A 20,210-nucleotide genomic window follows, 5' to 3' on the forward strand; every position below is an offset into this window, starting at 1 on the left:
GTACTGAAAAATTTAGTGTTTAGCCACTATCTTGTATTAAAATAAATCTTTGCTGTTACAGGTCAGCTTGCCAGTTGACAAGAGAGATTCTGTGGACACTGGGAGAAAAATATGAAAGGGTGGTGTTTGTGCCCTAGGAGTCACACACCTCACTTCCCTCCATCTCTACCATAGTGACCTTTACTTTCTACTGGCCAACATATATGCCAGTCTGTGGGAACTGTACATGTCTTGTAAAGCAAATCAGTGGTAATACACTGCATTCTACAGTACACCGGGCTCTATTTAGAAAACCATAATTCTTTCCAAAGTTAAAATTACCAATTAAAGTTTATACAATTTTCAAATTGGTTATATCTACTTTGTCACTACTTATAAGGAGTTGCATTACCAAATACCTTAGGTGTGGGGAGTTAACCTTTGCTATTCCTTTTTTTCTTAACTGTTATAAAACATACAGCTAAACTGAGACTCTTAGATTTAAAAAAAACAACAGTCACATTATTATCAAGGGCTCAGTTTCAATAATATGACCCCAGAGGCCATGATTTTACTGTGCTGCCATAATGACCGTATAGCTTTGTGGCAACACAATGTTTATTACTGTAATCTCATTAAAATTAATTGAATTGCTATACACAAAAATGTATCAAAATAAATGAAACATGGGGAATCCCACCATCCCTCTCATTTTGTTCTGCTCACTTCATAAATCATACAGTAAGTCCTATGCTTTGTTTTGTATACACTATTGCTGCTTATATACTATGTTCTGTGTTCTGTAGAGCTGCAGAAGAGTATGAATGCGTTTCAGTAATGTTGTGTTTTTTTCAGAAACCCAATACCTGCATACTGTGTGGAATATTTTCAGCTGAGGTTACACCAATACATTTCCTAGGTGACAAGGTAATCTGGAGGGCTGTTGGGTTACAGGCCTCACCATCAAAACACATGGTCTTATCAGCAACAAAGGAGTTATGCATCATCTTGTGACTGTGCTAATCCCTGGATATTGTCAGTCATTCAGTGACATCACTTTTGGAATGTTATACAACCCATAGAAGGGATACATTAGGAAAAGTAGGTCTAGAAAACAATTATTTTTATTATATTTTGTCAGCAGCTTTATTGACACCTGTGGCACCTCCTCTGCGCAATGCAAAATCCAAAATCAATATACATAGTACAGCAACCAATAGAGACCAGAGAAATTAATCGTTTACTGATCCTCCAAAAGGAAATTGAGGAGTGATTGGCTGCTATAAGTTAATGCATTTTGCACACTATCCCTGCATGCTGTACATCTTTATCCATTCATATTTATATCGACCGTCTATGGCCTGCTGTGAAAAAATATGAAAAATAAGAAAAAAGGCTTTGATTGCTCATAACAATTAAACAAAGAAACTAGATATTAGCTTTCATTTTCAACAAATGACAGTTGAAATCTGACTGGCTGCTATGAGCAGCACACAGAGATATACTGTATGTCTGTGTATATTTTACAATGTTATCTATAAATGCCTAATTTTGGTAACACTAGAACATTTTGCCTTTTAATTAATATCTGATAGGGAACTGGGTATAAAATGGGATGTTTTATAAATAACCAGAATGAGCGAAACTGAACTATCCCTAATGTCTCACTTTTATTATGTAAACCTTTAACACTAATATTATTATTTACATATTTGTGTATTACTACATCTTTTCTAGTAGACTTTGTTAATGGGTAGGTAAATTGCTTGGGCTTTTGACCGTTAAAAGCAAATTATTAGAGTATGAGTTATAGTAATTGCACTTTATCATCATGCAGCTTGTTAAGGATCATTGTTTTATCAAAATTCATTAAACAACATAGGCACCAAATGCAAAAAAACAAAAACAAAATGCAAACTGCTTAAGGCAATAAGAAACTCTTTAGAGTGCAAGACAGTAAATGAGCCAGAAAGCCAAGCAAACATAGTGTACCTGGAAGATGCGCTTTCTTACGACTGCTGGCTGAACCGCCCGCACTGTATTAATCATAGCAGGCAACAGCTGAAGAGTGACACAGGTCAGGAAAGTCCCAGTGCAATGGTGTGATGATACAGTGCAAGGTAGGCCAGCAAAGTGTGGCATGCCAGAAGATCGGACAAGATAAGAGAAGAAAGAACAGAAAAAGGGTAATAGAAAGTTTTACCGTGAAATAGCATAAAGAGGAGGATTCTGAAATATGATCCACAGGAGAACATCCAGGTACTGCCCTTTAACACCAATGTGGTTTGCTTTGAGATGAAACACAGAAAACTAGGTAGAACATATGGACTATTCATCTTTTATTTACAGTTTGTTGGCCAACTTAGTGGTGTAAAAGGTAACCCCTTAATACAACTTGCACATTAAAATAGAAAACTCTCTGTGTTGCCCATAGCAGCCACTAAGCTTCCAAGTCTATTTCTTCTTTCAGTGACGGATTATCAGTAAATTAAAGAATTGCACTTTTGAGGCTAAACAATTTATAGAATTCTGTATCTACTCAAGTATATTGGTTTAAACATTATTTTAAATCTTGGTGTAAATGGATTTGGTATGTCATAGCCCTTAGCAAGCAACTAGATTTGAGCTTTTAACACTCTAAGGTAATTGTTGAAAGCTGATGTTTAAATGTTTGCCTTGAACATACTTCTGATATTAAGTTGTGTTATAACCCATGTATTTTCAATAAATGTTCCATTCAGTTATTTAAAGTGACATTTAAAGGAGAATTAAGAGGCAAGTGATTTTCACTCAGCCTCATAATTTGAGGCGACCTGTGACAATGATACTGTCACAGGTCGGCTCAGTAGTTTGGGAAGTGAGCGAACACATACTGTCGCTCGCTCACTTCTCGATCTATCCCTGCAGGGAGCTGCACAGACTGTCACTCACGGCTCCCTGCAGGGATTCCCCCCTCCGCTGTCCGATCCTCCAGTGCTGACTGTCGGAACGGACGGGGGAAGGCACAGCTGGCTCTGCCTCTAAATAGGCAGAGTCAGCTGTCACTCACGCAGCCGGGTGGATCCAGACAGTATTGTCGGGATCCGTTCCGGCTGTGGCGTCTCAGTATAGCGCGAGCTGTAGCTTGTGCTTTACTGAGCTTTGGGTCACGGGAGAACGCTAGTTTGTGTTCTCCCGTGACCCTTAGGAGAACTATGGGGAAAAGCCCTGACCCCATGGTGGCTACTTTTGTCACCCCTGGTCGCTCCCAAGATGGACTACAATCTCATGTTTAGTATACTAATTTGTACTGAGATTGTAGTCCATCATGGGAGTGAGCTTGGAGCATTTTTAAGCGATTTACAGATTTAACTCGTGAGTATAGTGTCACTTTATAAATAAACATTTTCAATGTTTAAAAGGTTATTAAGGAAAATGTTGTTGTAAGAAACAACAAAATTGCCCATTATTGAACCCTTTCAGCAAAGGAGAGCTCTACAAGCAACCAGTGCAATGCTGCAATCCCTGATGTAATGTAAAAAAGAAAAAAATTGTAATCTTAACAGAGGCTAATGTTTCGGGATACTTCATCAGAGCGACACAGTGACCGCTGACAAATTTTTGCACGGCGCCATCCATGCGATCACCACCAATACTTTTAAGTTGTAAGACCATATGGAGTGCGGGTGGCACTTGGAAACAGTTGTGCACTATGTAAAGCGCTGCGTAAATTGTCAGCACTAAATAAATACCAATAATAATGAAAAAAAAACAAAACATACATTGATTAACGCACGCAAAGGTGTGACTGGGCCGTTAACCCAACAAATGGTTAATTTGATGCTGAAAGGTTCCCTCCCCAGCAGCTCATAATCACCTTTCTTTCACTCCTTTGTTCAGCTGCTGAAAATAAAAAAATACTTGGTACTTTTGGCATGCGTCTCACTTCCTTTCTCTCAGGTGACAGCACTAGAGCTTAGAAATTGGCTCAGCACTGTTACATGTTAGTGGGGAGTGCAAAGGAGAGGTAAATGTGTGCTGTTAAGGAGAGGGGTAGTAAAGCAAACCCGGCATGGGAAAAGCACAGGCTTGCTTTGAGTTCAGATTTCCAAGAAATATATGGCACCATTGTAACTATAACTGAAATATCACTTTTGGATGTATAGACCCTTAAATTCTAGACTGACTAGGACCAACTAATTTCCACTGCTTGACATTATCTAGCTCTATTTTTTTTAGCTGACACTCTAAAATGGTTTATAACACAACTTAACAGATACATAAAAAGAAGTAGAGCTAAAAAATTGTGATGCTACAAATTGCAGCAAACAGAGCTTAGAATCTGATTGGTTGATAAGGGTCGTAATATCAATGTTGTTTCCTCTTTCTGTTTAAAGATTGACATTAGAGTTGAAGACTTGTGTGTTCCACCTCATTTTTAAGAGATGTACCTTATGTTTCCAAGTAAAAAGGAAATGGAGAAATGATTTTTCTGCCATGTGATTGGAATGGAAGTAGAGCTTAAATCCGTCTGTCATACAATGTCTGGCAGCCTCATATTGCATTTTGTTTCCAAATATGCTTCTTGTTATGCAACTCCTCTGATAATTCACAGGCCTTCTAAACTACAGAAGATGAATTCTATCAAGTGCCATTAGGACTATATTAGGACTATATATGAATTTATACATATACTGTAGTTAGTTTCGAATTTGAAGCTGAAAAAATGCAATATATTGGCTCTAGTCCTGACTTTGCTGCAGACGTTGCTTAGCAACAGACACCCACAAACCTTTAAAGTAAGAATCTGATTGGAGCGCAGAGCTGCAAAAGTTGTACTTAAATATTCCTATTGGACAGCAGAAACACAGGGACATATAACATCAGGAGGTTTTAACATCTAGACCCTAAACACATATTGTAACTTTCTTCAATTGCAAATGCCAACTTAGTTTAGTCACACTATATTTTCCACCTCAACTTGTGTCAAGTGGATCCTTGTGCATCTTATAGATTTTTTTTAAACAAACACACACAACACAATTCAATAAGCTGACAAACATCTGTCTGGTAGACTAATTGATTTTACATTGATACTAATTGCCTTTAGCACATTCAGTATGTTAACAGTTTGGTCTTGATACTGACTGTTCTTTGTTAGAAAAATGAACAAACACATTTATTGAAAGGAATAAAAAATAAACCAAACTAATTATACAAAATACTGCTTTCTGAAACACATAGCCTAGTATAGTTTTCTTTTATGAAGTATGCAATCTCTTGGATTATAAAACATACCTGTACTAAAGAAAAAAAATGTTATTCTGTATAGATTGGAAAATTGTGGAAAACGTGCCTCCAACATTACCAACCTCTTCAAGTGCACTTTAGCTCCCTAAATGTCCAGTGCAAATGCAGACTTTCTTTCATCCAGTACTTACATTGGGCTACGTATGCCAACCCACTCCACAAAATACACTTAAAGTAGACCTAGCATCTTATATATGTCTCATGCTAAGTGATGTTAACTCATGTATTTTACTTCATAGAGATAACAGTAAAGTTTCATTCTAAGCATTTGTGTTTTACCTTTTCCTACCTGCAGTCTGTAGAATAGCATTCTCTTGCCCAATGCCCCATCCTGAAGGAATGTTAGTCTATGATTCCTCTTTGACAGCACATAGGTAATAATGAGTGAGCTTGTCTGGGCAGACTGGGCTGTCACATACAGCTCTAGTCTCCACTAATGATTAGGAACCAATAGGATTGATTCCCAATCATGTACTTAATATGTCACATGACTACTATTTGTCAGGGTTCCACCCTGACTTTACTGGTTTGCAGCATTCTGGCTTGGCTGCCATTTTACTCACCTGTTTCATTCTTTGCCTAAGCAGACTCTGGAATGTTGCTCACTACTCCCAGGCTCCCTCTTATGGCCAGACAGGAGATCATCATCTGAGAGAGTCAGATGGGCGTTTCCTGTCTCTGAGTGATGATGTCACCCACTCACTATATATAAACCACTCAGTCCAGTCTGACCTTGTCCTTGCGTGGTCTTCCTGCTAGTGCATTCCTGCTGCTCTGTGTATCCTGATTTTGTGTATGACCCGATCCTGGCTGGCGTGCTCCTATGGCTCCTGCTTTTGGCTTGTTCCTGACAACGCTTATTTCCTGGCTCCTGTTCCTGACGACGCTGATATCTGTGTTCCTGATCTGGCTTGGACGACTACCCACTCCGGCTCCAGACTCTGGCTTGTTCCTGTTTATGATTCTGCTTGCTCCTGTGGACACTCTTCTTACTAAATATTTTAACTAGCACCTTTCGCTTGTCTGGTTTTCATTGTGCTCTGACACTATTGCATAGTGATCACATGCAGGCTGGAGGGTCCTTAACAAAAATAGAGCCTTCAGCCTGAAGATGCCTTTGTAGGCTCCATTTAATACTGTAATGGTAGATACAATTACAGTATTCATAAAATAATAAATACATTTTAAAATTACATTTTGACCATCACCAGTTTATAATAACACCCAGAGCAGGGTTTTATTAAAACAGTGTACCAAATAAAATTCTTAAAGAAAAAAAAAAAAACTTCAGCTGGCTTTATTTTACACCTACATGTGGTAAGTGTGCGGGTCTTACAGATGTTAGGGCTATGGTTGTATCTTCACTCACCTCTCCTCCAGGCCATTCACAAAAAAACAGGGCCTGTGACTGTGTGAAAAGACCTCTGCTGAAACTGCAGAAAGGTGTGTGTGCAACTCTATGGCACGTGTTGGCAGGGACAGAGATGCACATTTCCCATTGAGTCCCTAAGATGTAAGAATCCAATGGTGATTTAACCCATTAGAATACAATAATAAATAATGAAGCCTTTCAGGTGAAGGTCTCTTGTGAGTAATGTTTTGTTGGGGGCAATTAAGGCACATCTGTGCTTAGAACTGATTGAGCCCTTAGGGACCCAAATATTGCACTTGGGTCCCAAAATACCATCTCAAACAGACAGGTGTCACTAGCTATAAAATTATGAATGCATACATATTGGCATTTATGAGTTGCTTTAACTCTTCGTTATTTTATTTGACAATAATGTTCCCATCAAAACATTTGATCAACTAGATGAGGAAGTGATTAGTGATAAAGGGGAATGGGTGTGGAAGAGGGGGGTGGAGATAACTGGAACACATGAAATAAGGAGATAGACACAATACACACAGTGGGAAATAAAAGGAATAATAATGAGGGGGGAATGGAAGTAAGGGTATATATACATACATTTTTGTTTCTCTTCTTCTTCTCTCTCCCCCCTAGGCACCCTCCCTGTGCTTCTTTTAAAGGAGCAGAGGATAAATACTACATGAAATGAAATGGATCTGAGAGAAATGGACTTGAACAAAGGATAAAAGCATGTGGGAATATATGAATTTAAATATAGTCTATTAGAAGTGTAAGACTAAGGTGATCTCTTATGGATGGAGTGTTTGGGAAAAAGAGGAAGGAAAAATAATATGTATTATGTAATTGAATTAATGTATATGTTTAAGGAAACTATTTTTATGTATTTAAATGTATATGTTTATATGTTATTTGAAATGTTGTTATAAATGTATATATTGAATTAAAAAAAAGATTTCATCAACATACATCTATAGGGTTGAAATAATTTTTTACATGAAATAGTTAATCATTGCAAGCTATAATTACATTTTATTTAATGAATATTAATTTGATGACCTCACATTTAATGGCAGCCAAAAGCTAGCAATATTTTAAGGTAGGAAACCCTGGAATGTTTACTGACTTTACGTATAAAATACCACCAAAACGGTTTATATATCACACATTCTGTATGTTCAACTGATTCAAGTGATAAAAACAATAGTGCCCATGACAGGCAGTCTAAACAAATTACAGGACACTGCTCTTCTGCTTTGATTTATTGTAAAATATTTAGGAACGCTGTGATATGAGATTTTATTGAATTTGATGCAATGTATTTCTATAGCGTTTCATTTCTGCCTTGTGTTTATATATTTCTAATATGCAGACAGATGGCTTTGGGTAGATCTGTTCTTTCTCTTGTTCTCTAATCCTATTTTATGTTTATACCTCTTTTTTTTCACCTTGAGGGTTCAGCTGCAGGCAGCAGCCCAGCTCTGTAATAAAACCCAGAACACTGCTTAAACAAGGATTTCTTTGGTCTTTCCTTTTCAGCATAACAATCCAGTGATGCCGTTTTTGCTAAGTAAACACAGCTGACCCTTCTATTATTGTGCTGGTGCTGCAACATAAGTACCGACAGTTTATCACTGCACAATGCCTCATGTCACTAAGGGAATAAATAAAATGAACTAGTCTTTATGTAGGAACTGCCCTTATCATCACCACCACCACCACATGGTCTTCCAAATACTATTTCTACTTGCATTAACAACTAGTAATGAAGGGGATTTTTGACAATGTCTTACACAGGCTGTTAAAGATGATGGTGTCTTGTTGTGCAATCTTTTTAACATTTTAGGGCAGATGTTTTTTGTTTTTGTCTCTGTACTTTGAAAGATATCTGCTACTATTCAGACTGCAATTGTCTTGTTCTTTAATGAATAATGTGCATCAATAGCATTTCCTGGAGAGAATGATTTTCTAACAAGTTAAAATGTAATTTTGATCATTATCTTCCATTTTACAAACTGACAGGATGTGTTGAGATCATTGTTTGAGCCTAAAAGTTTCACTGAATTTGTATTCATTTTTTTGAATAATTGGCCAATGTATGGCCAGCCTAAGTATAATCCAGCCAGTGTGCCTAACATCGTGCTCCTGTGTGTGGCATACTGAGTGTCTGGTACTAGATGATGAAAAGCCTCTGCCCCCAGCACCAGTCAGTACTGTGCAAGCTTGCCAATGATTACCTGCACACAGGCTTCCGGAGTGCCAGCCACATTGCAGCAGCAGCAGGGTCCACATGTAAGAAACAGCAGACGCTGGCAATTAATCTCCATGCTCCCAGTTGTAGGTGGAGTGAACCTGCTGCAAACATGGGCAGGAGGTAATCAAAGTGCCTAGCAGAGGCCGTCAGTCCTGCCCCACTGCGGTAAAAGAAGTGCTGGAGAACATGATTGTTTGAACATGAGGTTAAAACAAATATGAGTTTCTGGACAATTGTGATTTAAACTACTGGTTGTAAATGCAAAATTGATCTGTGCATTAAAGACCTTCATATCTTTGTAGTGCAATGTATTGTGTTACTGCATGGAAGTTAACTCACGTCACAATGCGTTAAACAAGTTCATTCATTGGGCTGCCAACACATCCCAGTGTATCAACAACTGGACCTGACCCTTTCCCCCAAAGCAGCGGGCCAGAATGCACAGTTATGTGTAACAATGTGTTGTGATTTGTCACCTGGTGTCAGCAGTTCCCAGCAGTGTTTAGTGCTACAACCACTGTATTCACAGAGAAAGTCATGTGACATCACAGTACTTCCTATCATTATGGCAGCTAAAGAAGAGCTGATTCAGCTAGCAATAGGTCACAGTTGGAAGTGATCTGTTGAAGCAGAGCTGGATGGGAAGCTCGATCAAGTCTTCCCTAGCCTGATTTAGATCCCCCATATAGAAATGAAAAAAAATTCCCTCTCCACATTAATGTTCACATTCTAGCAACTCTTTTGACTGCAGTGGATTGTGCATTTATTGTGCACCATTTTGCACATCTTGAGGCCCTCTAAATTTACCAAGTTGACCATCACTAGTCAATACTGTTCTACATCAGCAAATTATATTACACCTTGCAATGGTAAATATGCTAGGTTGTTTTAAAGAACGTTTGATTAATGAGGGACTAAGTTTTTTTTTTAAGTATCAGGTACACGTGACTGCATGTGTTGGATAAACAAATGCCATGAAAATTACAATCATAATATTTTACTATTAAAGGTGACTTTGTATAATACTTAATTACATTTTTAAGAGCACGGAAGTTCCCTGAATAAAGAAAGTTAAACTTTTAATTTACACTGAATTTGGAAGTTTCTTTGGGCCTACAAAAAACGTTGAGGGCAAATCACTAAGATGTATATGTTAATTTACCTGTTTATTTTCTAATTAAAATTAAATGCACATACCTAAAGGTGAGCAAGCATTATATTTTCCTCCAAAATAGTTTTTCTTTTAAACCTTATGTATCTGTGTCTGTATTCACCCATGAAGCACTGTGTTACCTCCAGCTCATCTTCTCAACACACACCTTATAGAACATCACCATTTTTCCCCTGTGAGAAAGTAGCATCATCATTTCAGGAAATGCTATTGTGGTCTCTCCTCAGAGATTTGTTACAAGATAGGATCAAAGTGGAAGTATTGATGTTTTTAAAGTAGTATGTACCTTGAGGGAGAAGACTGACTAATGAATGGCACATCCTTCAGTAACTGCAACATTCAAATACGCTTCCTTACATAAAATATGTAAAAAAAACTTTTATATGCAAAACATAAAAAAGCCAATATTATAAGTATGTGTCAATTAGACTGATCTGTGAGATCCAATCTATAGTAAACTGAAAACATCAGTATAAATTAGCAGATAATAAACAACATGGGTTGTGCTTTACTAAACTGCTCACTCTTACAGCCTCTAACCCACTCACGTCTGAGAACCAATCAGAGTGGTTTCTGATACCTCAGTGAGACCACAATGTCCACTCTGACATAGTAAACACATGCAGGCTAGAGGCTTTATTGACAAAAATAAAAGCCATCTGCCTGCAGATATATACTGTCATGTATTAATAGTGTAACTGTCAGAATCAATTGCACTTTTAATAGTAATACTAATAATATTACTAATACTAATACATTTGTTAAAACATAAAAAATGTAAAAACATTTTTTTTTACATTTTTGCAAGAGATCTTTTTATAATTAAAACATTCTAACAAATAAAAGCATATATTATTTAGGTATGCATATCAGTAACAGTTATTGTTAGATTAACCTACACATGTTGTCTGCAATTGCACTGGGCATTTAGGCATCAACGTGCTCTGGTCACAAAAGCAATAGGGCCCGTTTACACCAGCCCGCATACTGAAACGTGTGCGTGTTGGTGTATGTTGTGTGATGAGGGTCGGTGCGATGCATAGTTGCATTTGTATGCAGTGCACACCACCGCACATGCTTAATGTGAATTGGCCACATAGGAAACAATTATTTTCGACTTCCCCTTTCCTTGAGCCGGCGTTGACCTATGCAGATGATTGCAGGTCTACAGCCATGGTATGAATGAGCTCTAAATTTCAGGTTTTCATATTCGCTGGTATTATGCCTATACCACTAAACATTGATGTTGCATAGCTGTCTTTATCTGTCTAACTATATCGATCTCTAACTATATCTATGTGTATAGATTATATGTATAACCATATCTGTCTGATTTTCATATAGCTGACAACTGCCAGCCCTTACAGGGTTAATTCTAAATTGCACATTGTACTAAGTTAAAACTTGTCCTGTGCAGAAATTACATCTATGAGGCCCAAAAGACTTCTAAAAACTGGATAAGGCTGTATAAATCAGCAACTTTTGTTTTCTTCAGTAGACCTAAGCACATAGTAAAATTTTATGCATAATCAGTGTAGCAGTCCAGGGGATTTTATAATCAGAATCCTTATCTGTGTGCAGTAAACTTACAATATCTATTCATATTCACTATCGGAATGTGATGTGCATAGATATTTCATACAAATAGATTATAAACAAACAACAGGATTGTCAGATTGGATGGTGTGTGCCCAGCTCCGTAGCCCGTTCAATAATCCTTCAGCACATTTGTAGTTTAAGGCTAACGGCCAAATCTTTATACCAAAACTCTGGAAAGGCTTATGTGTGCTTGTTCCTTTCAACTGATAATGCTTTTCTTCCTGTTCCACCCCATAAAGCATGTCATCAATTCTTAATGAAATGATTGGCATGTAATTTGGAAGCTGGCCAGAAAGATGGTCGTTACAACACTGTATATTTACACAGTAACAGCCTCTTATAACTTCAACCATGATGTGTTCACACACATGACATTACTATGGCCGTACTGTTAGAGCCCGACATTTCATAGAATCTTTTTTTACTTCTAAGGCTATTTGTGGCCAGATCATTGTATGTATGATGTGTTTTTGTTCCGCAACATAGCCTATTAACATTTTAAATTAGTCACTTTCCAGATTGCTGTCTTCTAGAATTATCTGCTAAGTAAAACAAAACCCAGAATATTGAATCATGTTTTTGGAATGAAAAAAGCGGAACTAAGAAAAACAAACTGCATGACCATATGCTGAACATCTTGAGTGAAACCTTCTTTTCTGTGCAACAATCTTGCAGGATACAGTATTAGTGAACCCCAAAGATGTCATATACACACCAGAGAAGGATATTGTTAGGTTCTTTGGCTCCAACATCTACATTCCAAAGAAAGTCATTCAGTAAGCCAGTGCAAGGATCAATAACAACCAACCAGATTTCAGTTTACCAAAGTTAGATCAGTGATGATGAATCCTTATTGGTTGCTATAGATTATTGCACTTAGTTTATAAGCCCGTGGGGTTGATTTATTAAAAAAGTAGAGAATGGTCATTTAGCAAAGCCAAAGTATGCTCACTTTGAACAAAATACAGGAGAATGATAACGAATACATTATATACATTGTATATGGTGAACGAAGCTTCTTTTTATTCATTTTGCTAAGTGATCTTTCTCTACTCTTCTATTAAATCAGCCCCTATACATGTTGGCTGACTTTCAAAACCTTTAGATTTGGCTCATTCTTTACGGTTCAAATAATTTCCTCATGTCGCTACACCACCACAAAACACTGCACTCTTTCATTTATATTCCGTAAAAATGACAACACTAGAAAGCAACTGCTTTCTACTCCCAGTAATGATTGCCCACATGGCTTCATACAAATGCAAAGACTAATCACATATATTAGTGCATAACTTCACCCTAAATCTTCTCTCATTATAACACATCCAAACTCATAATAATTAGTCATGTTAAGTCTGTTTTTCACCCCTGTGGATTGACTCTAACATAATGTAATCTACAGTTATAAGAAAATAAACACTTCAATTAAGTGCTGTTGAAGCGTGCAGTGACTGCAATGCTTAGAGAACAGTATATAGGTAAATAACAAGCAATGTTTACCCTGTGAGAGTAATCCGCACAGAGACCCTGAAATAGAGAAAGAGAGGGGGAGAAATCTCTGTAAGGTTTTTTAAACAATAATATTTGTTATAATAACTATTTTTTTATAACTAAGAAAGGGTCCCTATATCCAGATTGTATGCGATGTCTATAGATTACAATCTCTGTAAGGTATTTTAAACAATAATTTTTTTTATAGTAACTAATTTTTTATAACTAATACAGGATCCCTATATCCACAATTTGTACACAATGTCTATGGGTTACAATATAATGTGAAAAAGGAACTGTTTGAATTGCCATTGAACTTGCAAAAGCTAAGCAACCGGATTTCTTTATGCCTATAGCACCACCATTGGGCACAGTGCTTTATAGAATGAAAATGTACACATAGGAGCATAAGTTGTATGAGACAAAATATGTGACAATAGCAGAAGGAAATAGAATACATTCTCATAGAAAGCAATCTAATTAGTATACACTAGACAAATACTTAATGGAGTTAGAAGGTCAATTGTAGTTGATGTGCAGAGTATGGAGCCATGTTGTGTAGAAAATATAGTAAAGGTGCACATAACTTCTATAAACATTGTTATGTGTATGAGCAGATATTAATAGTGTCTGAATCTGAAAAAAAAATATCTTAGGACAAAGCTGAAGGAAAATTTGATTAGACAGATTGGAATTTCATGTCTGATTTATTATTAGCTGCCTATGTAAATGCAGAGATAATCTGGTGACTCACAGCCTACGTTATAGCCTAATTTGAAACTGGGGCCAGGACCTTGTTTTTAATTTTGGATAGAGTGCTGAAAAGGCTAATTCCTACGTTGGTTTTATGCCCATTCTTCTGTGAGACACGTGTGTTATGCTGCGGGCGGTAGGTGCTGTATAATACAATGACAGCTGCCACTGCCCAAGGTTGCGATTACCTGTGAACAAGTGCACATGGACGCAGGCTGTTTGGGTCCAGGTGCAGTCATTCATAGGTTAATGCAAACTGTGTGAATACATGCGAACAAGCTGCAAACAGTTTTGGGTGGTGGCAGCTGTCATTTTTGTGTACGGTGCCTCCTGCCTGAAGCACATCGCATGAATCTCATAGAGGAACTCATGAGACCAATGTGATCACAGGTCTTTATGGGCCCTTAATTGTTGTCCGTGTTTCCTGATACTGATACCGATACTGATACTGATACCGGAACTTCTGGTAATGACTGGCTGTCTGGCTTCCTGATTGGTCAGGAAGTGAAGCTGGCCAATCAGGGAGCCAGGCAACGAGTCATTACCCCCCCCCCCCCCAGCATCCTGATAGGCCAGAAAGACGGTTTCATACTTCCTCGTCACTGGGCTAATTGGAAAGTCGGGAGGTGAGTCATTACACGCTGTCTGGCTTCCATAATGGGACTTACAGTATCGGTATACGGTAGTGGCGAGATAAAAAAAAAATATCAGTACTTGATACCAAAAAAACAGTATCAGTGCATCCTTACTATAAACCATGTACACTACTACTAGACACCTCTCACCCAGCAATCCTAAGGCTCACCTAAAACATTTTAAGAACAGTTAAGATCATTCCTGAAAAGGAAGACTGAAAAATAATATTATTTCTCAGCTTTTGGAACCTGTGGTCCCAAAGGAATCTGATTTTGAGTATGTTGATTTAAGCCAGGAAGGATATTGTCTGTATTGTGTCCTAGTATACTTTTACCTCTTTGCTCAGAGGGCACTGAGGTTATCCTCTGTCATTTGCCAAGTTGCAATCCACCCATTTTATCTTGCAATAAAACAGGATCAGATTAAAAGAAATAGTATCATAGACTACACATAATTACACCTATTTACAAACACAGAGTAGCTGCCGCCTAGTACCTACTCCTTTTTTGGAGATGTTAGTATGAAAAAAGTCAAGAATGTTTATCTCACGTTATTAATTTGATAATTGTACTAAATAGAATGAGACTAAAGTATTGTCCCTCATAATGCTCTTTCCTGTGGTAAACACGCAGAGACTGGGACATTGGCTGGGTAATTCATTTTTATTTAGAGGCAGGAAGTCAGATAAAAACCTTAAGGCTCCAGGCCAGGTCTCAATGGCAATTCTGCTGTTGGTGACACCTAACTAGTGGCATAAACACCAAAACACATTTGCAGTATTTGCTATGGATGTCTCACTTACTCCCTCCATAATGATGTACATTATGATGGTGACAGAATAGTAAAATTAATATTTGGGAATATGAGGCTATGACTGATTATCTATATTGCCTATAATCCACATGATACTCATATGATCCTATAGTACAGGCCAAGTAATATGTCTTTTGTAATCTTCTCCAAATAAGAGATAATTTAAACCCATTTTAGTGATGCATTTTAAATATTAAACAACATTGTAATAATCTATTGCTGGCAGTTACATATGAAAACTTGATGTATAGCCTGCAAATATGCATCCGGACCTTGAGTAAAAAGAAGGAAGCCTTAATCTCAGCATAAGTTGGTTCCATACACCTTCTGAACCCTAAGCATCAAAGACCATATGGCACTGGTCAGAAACCTGTGCTCAGGGCAACTTTCTTTTAGTGTGTATGGAACCAAAAATTTGTGTAAGTAACATAGTGCATCTGCAAAAAATATCCTTCACCATTATTTTTTTAATCATTTAATTTCAGTTTATTCCTAATAAGTAAGAATATATGACAGCTGTAAAATCAAAAACTGTCTAAGGTATTGTACCACAAAGTATAAAATTTAAAACACAATGTAAAGTATTTTTAAAATGTCTAGAAGTACGGAATCAACTCACAAATATTAACCCTTCATTTGTAAGGCAACCCGCATTTGACAGAGGTTGCATTTATTTCCTTGATTCTAAAGTTTTTGGACCCATTTAGGTTCATTTACTAAAGGCAAGTAGGGTGTTTACTTTGCAAAGGAATTTTCACTTTGCAAGAGAATTTGGACTTAGCTTAATAACTATGGTAAAAAGTAATTTTGCAAAGAATATGGAATCACGTCGAAGGAAAATATTTAAAAAAAGCAGTATTTTTTCTTGCACATGGATGAAGGAAGTCAGCAGAGCTTCACCTCATTCACTAAGCAAAGGGAAAATTCCCTTGCTAAGCGAACAGCCTATTTGCCTTTAGTGAATCAACCCCATTAACTTGGCACTAAAAATGTGAATGGCTTATGAATTAAATATATTTATCAACGCCATCATATAATAAATGCCTACTATTCTATTTCAGACTGTTTATATAGCAAGGGATAAAAGTAGTACACAATCCAGCATTTCATACCTTTTCTCCTTTGGCACCTGTTGTTCCCTAATGCAAGAAAAATATATTATTCATACAATTGCAGTAATTCATCCATTTACATTAAAACAGACACAGCAATACTTTCATTAGCAGAACACAAAAAGATATATACTCACTGTATTTCCCTTTGGACCAGGAGAACCCTTAAAAACAAAAAGACAGGATTGCTTTGTATTAGCCGGATTTTATTAGTAATACATACTGTATGATTCACATTATGTAATCATAATCAAGGCAACTGTAGAACACCAAATGTTCTGTATTAGTCAATGACATGCAATCCATACAATTCCTTGGAACCAATGGATTTTCTTCAAAACTATGCTAATTGTGCCTTTAAAATAAGGTCTACAAAGGTATTTTGCCCCTTGTACTAAACATAGAAATTAGCTGAACCCAGAAACTAAAGTCTTTATCAATTCCAGAAAAGAGAAAGCCTTCCTTTTTATTTATTTTTACTCTTAATGGGCTAATTATGTGCCAAAATGCCTGGCTGATCAGTATGGAAAATATTTACACTCTGAAACAAATCAATCATGCATGGACGGAGGTCACAGGAAAAAGGCAATGATAGTCATTAATTTGGAAACCACAAGCCAGTATATTCTGTCAAGTAATTATGTTTAGTGTGCTAATAGGGGTCACTATTAGACAAAGTCACAGATCACCCTCAATAGATTGGTACATTGTTCAAATGCAAACATCTTTTAAAAAAAGTTTCCCTTTTTACTGAAACCATTATGTTTTCATTTCCAGAAATACCTACATATAATTTAATCAGTATCTTAAATGACAAAGCAAATTTTACATACATATGGAATATTTCAAAGAGCTAAATCATTTAATGCGAATGTAAGTCAGTCCAAATTATACAGTACTCTATTTCAAGCTCATTCAAAAATTACCTGCTTCTGTTCAGCAGCTATAAAAATATACATTTCACAATTTGATTTAAAAGAGGGATATGGGAGCACTTATTATCGATAATTGGTTGATTTAACCTTCCTTTACTCTGCAGACATAACAACCTTTCCCTCCTGTCCCAGACTGCATATGTTGGGCTGTCTCCAAGATGCCAATCTAGAAACCAAGGGATATGCGAGTGGACCATACTACAATAAAAACAGTTCATGCTGGCTTAAAAGAAAACCAAAACAAATCATGAAAGTAAAATTCATGTTTCACTCTTATTCTTACTAAGAGGTTACTACAGTGACCTGTTCCTTAAAGGATAACCTCAATTTGAAGTGTAGGAACATGGTTGGGGATGGAAAAACCTGATTCTGCTGCCTTGAGTGTAACAAAGCCCTTCACCTGTTTTGACATCAAATATGTGCTAATGTCTAATGCATTAAAGAATCACTCCAGGCAGATATAAAGGATACACATTAATGCAGATGTACTATCATTCAGGCATCACTAAATGTATTATATTTGAAATACAAGTAATTAGGGTAACAACTTGCTGCCTGGTTTCCTCAATACCCGCTGCAAGGCTTCTTGATTGGCCAGTAAGCCGGCTCCATGTTTTTTGGCCGGCTCCAAGCTGATTGGCCGGGAAGCATTTACAAAATCGTTTGTCCAGAGTATAGCTTGGTGAATGACTTTCACAGTGCAAATCAAATAGATGGAGCCGAGGAGCATAGGAGATGTAGATGCTCTTCGGCTCCATATAGTGGCAGTAATTTGCTGTAAACATCTTTTACACCCAGCTATATACTGGGTGAGCGCTTTATAAATCAGCCCCTTACTGTTTGCACAACATGGCTAATAATTGTGTGGCTAAGCCAACTAAAATGTTTGTCTAAATGGCATGGCAATGGTAACCTTTAGGCCCCCTTTACACCAGTTCCATATACTGCTGTTTTTCAATGGATGCTGACGCAACGGTAACAAAAAATGAATGTGTGTGAATGGGACCAGTTCACACCGATGCGATCCATTCCATTTAGTTGCAGTACGATTGAAAAAAAGTAGAGCATGCTCTACTTTTGTTCAGCACAATGTAATGTAACGGAACAAAAACGAATGTAATCACAAGAGAATGTAAGTAAAAAAAAAAAAAGCCCACTCAGGATATGTTAATTAAAATAGACTGCCAAAAAAAATGCAATGGAACAGAATGGAAGTCAAAGTTTAAACTGCAAGTCAACAGACCCTCCGTTGACTTGTGATTTCATTCCGATTTTGGTATTATTGGGCCCTTAATGTATTATTCGATTGTAATCTTTTTTTTTTTTCCCAGGTTCGGATAAGGTCAGGAACAGTTAGATTCTCAGTCGGTTGTTATTCCTATTGTTGATAAGATTTAATTGCTCCATTTTTCCTTGTAGCCTCTATCATCTGGACAGTAAGTGAGGGTAAAAAAATTACATTTTACCGTCATCACCAGAATAGGAGGAGCAAGGGGAAATTTTCCAGTGGGGACACCTTTTCTTATGACAACTGCCAAAGCTGGAATTTCCCCTCGTTTTGCTGTGTCTCTGGGACAGGAAATTAATAAAAATTTCCATAGTAGGGACAAAAAAAAGAAGGTGAAGAGGTCCTACTCCTTTCCATCTCTGTTAAAAGCTACAAAAACAAACTTTGCTAGAAATGTACTTTAAAAGCCTTTTCTTTCTTTTTTTTGATTGCGTGTACCTCACCATGAGCACATTGACAAACTCTAGGTAACAACTACAAGCACTATAAAAAGCAAAGCTTTGTTTCTGTAGCTTATATTAGTGGAACCTTTATCATCACTTCCTTGTCTTGCAATTTTATCAGAATTATAACCTCCTGTCCTGAAGGGTCAGCCCAGCAATGACAATGAGGACTGTGTAATAAATATAACTACCAGACAATAACATGTAATACATCTCTGTTTTGTCATATTTGATATATTTTGCTGAGGAAGTGGGAGAAGTCACATACAGTGTTTTGTTTTACCTTTAAAAAGGGCAGGTCGTGTTCCAAGACACTGTCTGAGAATTTCTATTTCCTGCTGGATATCAGTCTTAGGGATCTCAGTACATGCATTACATCTCCGTGTAACTGTACCAACATTGCAAATGCTGCTGGCAAAACAATAAATGAAAAGCTTCCAGGTGCAGACACTACCTTGAGAACGGAGAAAGCTTGTACCAGCTTTCCCAGGACAAGCATCCAGTAATTGACTATTTTCAGACAGAATATTATGGCTTAAGACTGATATGTTGTGCATTTGTTTAAGACTTAGGGGTCTATTCAGGAAGCTGCCGAGGGCAGCCGAGTGAATGACCGATCTGAAGTGAGCCGAACACTGTTCGGCTATTCACTTCAGGCTGGTACGGCTAATTTCAGCCGTACATCGGCTGAAATCAGCCGATTTCTTACAAAAAAAATTTTTATTTACAGAGCTATGTTGCATGTACAGTGCAGTGTACACCCTCAGTATATGTCAGATGGTGAAGAATGTTGTCTAGTGTGCAGATCATACAAGTCCATTGTGGAGGTATGGGAGGTTCCTCTTCTCTAACAAACCCTGTTGGCTTAAAATTGAATCAGAAGAATTTCACATGAAGATGGTAGCACCTGAGATGTGGTGAGGGAGAACACAAATCTATCATCGCTAGGACATGGCAAACGCAAAGGTGAGTTTGCTATAATGTACAAAAATTAGTACTTAAACATTATTTGCATTCTCCCAGCAACATTTTCCTTCAGTTCTGGTTCAAACAGTCAATGCACCCAAAACTGATAACT

General features: G+C 37.3%; 1 protein-coding gene across 1 annotated transcript in view; it reads right to left on the reverse strand.

Moving 5' to 3' along the window:
* COL13A1 (collagen type XIII alpha 1 chain) overlaps positions 1 to 20,210 on the reverse strand; it is a 232,837-nt gene that overhangs the window by 86,595 nt on the left and 126,032 nt on the right. The window contains exons 12-15 of the mRNA XM_018561268.1: positions 16,604 to 16,630; positions 16,467 to 16,493; positions 13,162 to 13,188; positions 1,972 to 2,040 (exon numbers count right to left, since the gene is read on the reverse strand). Of these exons, the coding sequence (XP_018416770.1) occupies positions 1,972 to 2,040; positions 13,162 to 13,188; positions 16,467 to 16,493; positions 16,604 to 16,630 (150 nt within the window). The remainder of the gene's footprint in view (positions 1 to 1,971; positions 2,041 to 13,161; positions 13,189 to 16,466; positions 16,494 to 16,603; positions 16,631 to 20,210) is intronic.

Source organism: Nanorana parkeri, unplaced genomic scaffold (assembly GCF_000935625.1).
Source record: "Nanorana parkeri isolate BGI_ZX_2015 unplaced genomic scaffold, ASM93562v1 scaffold512, whole genome shotgun sequence".
Taxonomy (NCBI): Eukaryota; Metazoa; Chordata; class Amphibia; order Anura; family Dicroglossidae; genus Nanorana; species Nanorana parkeri.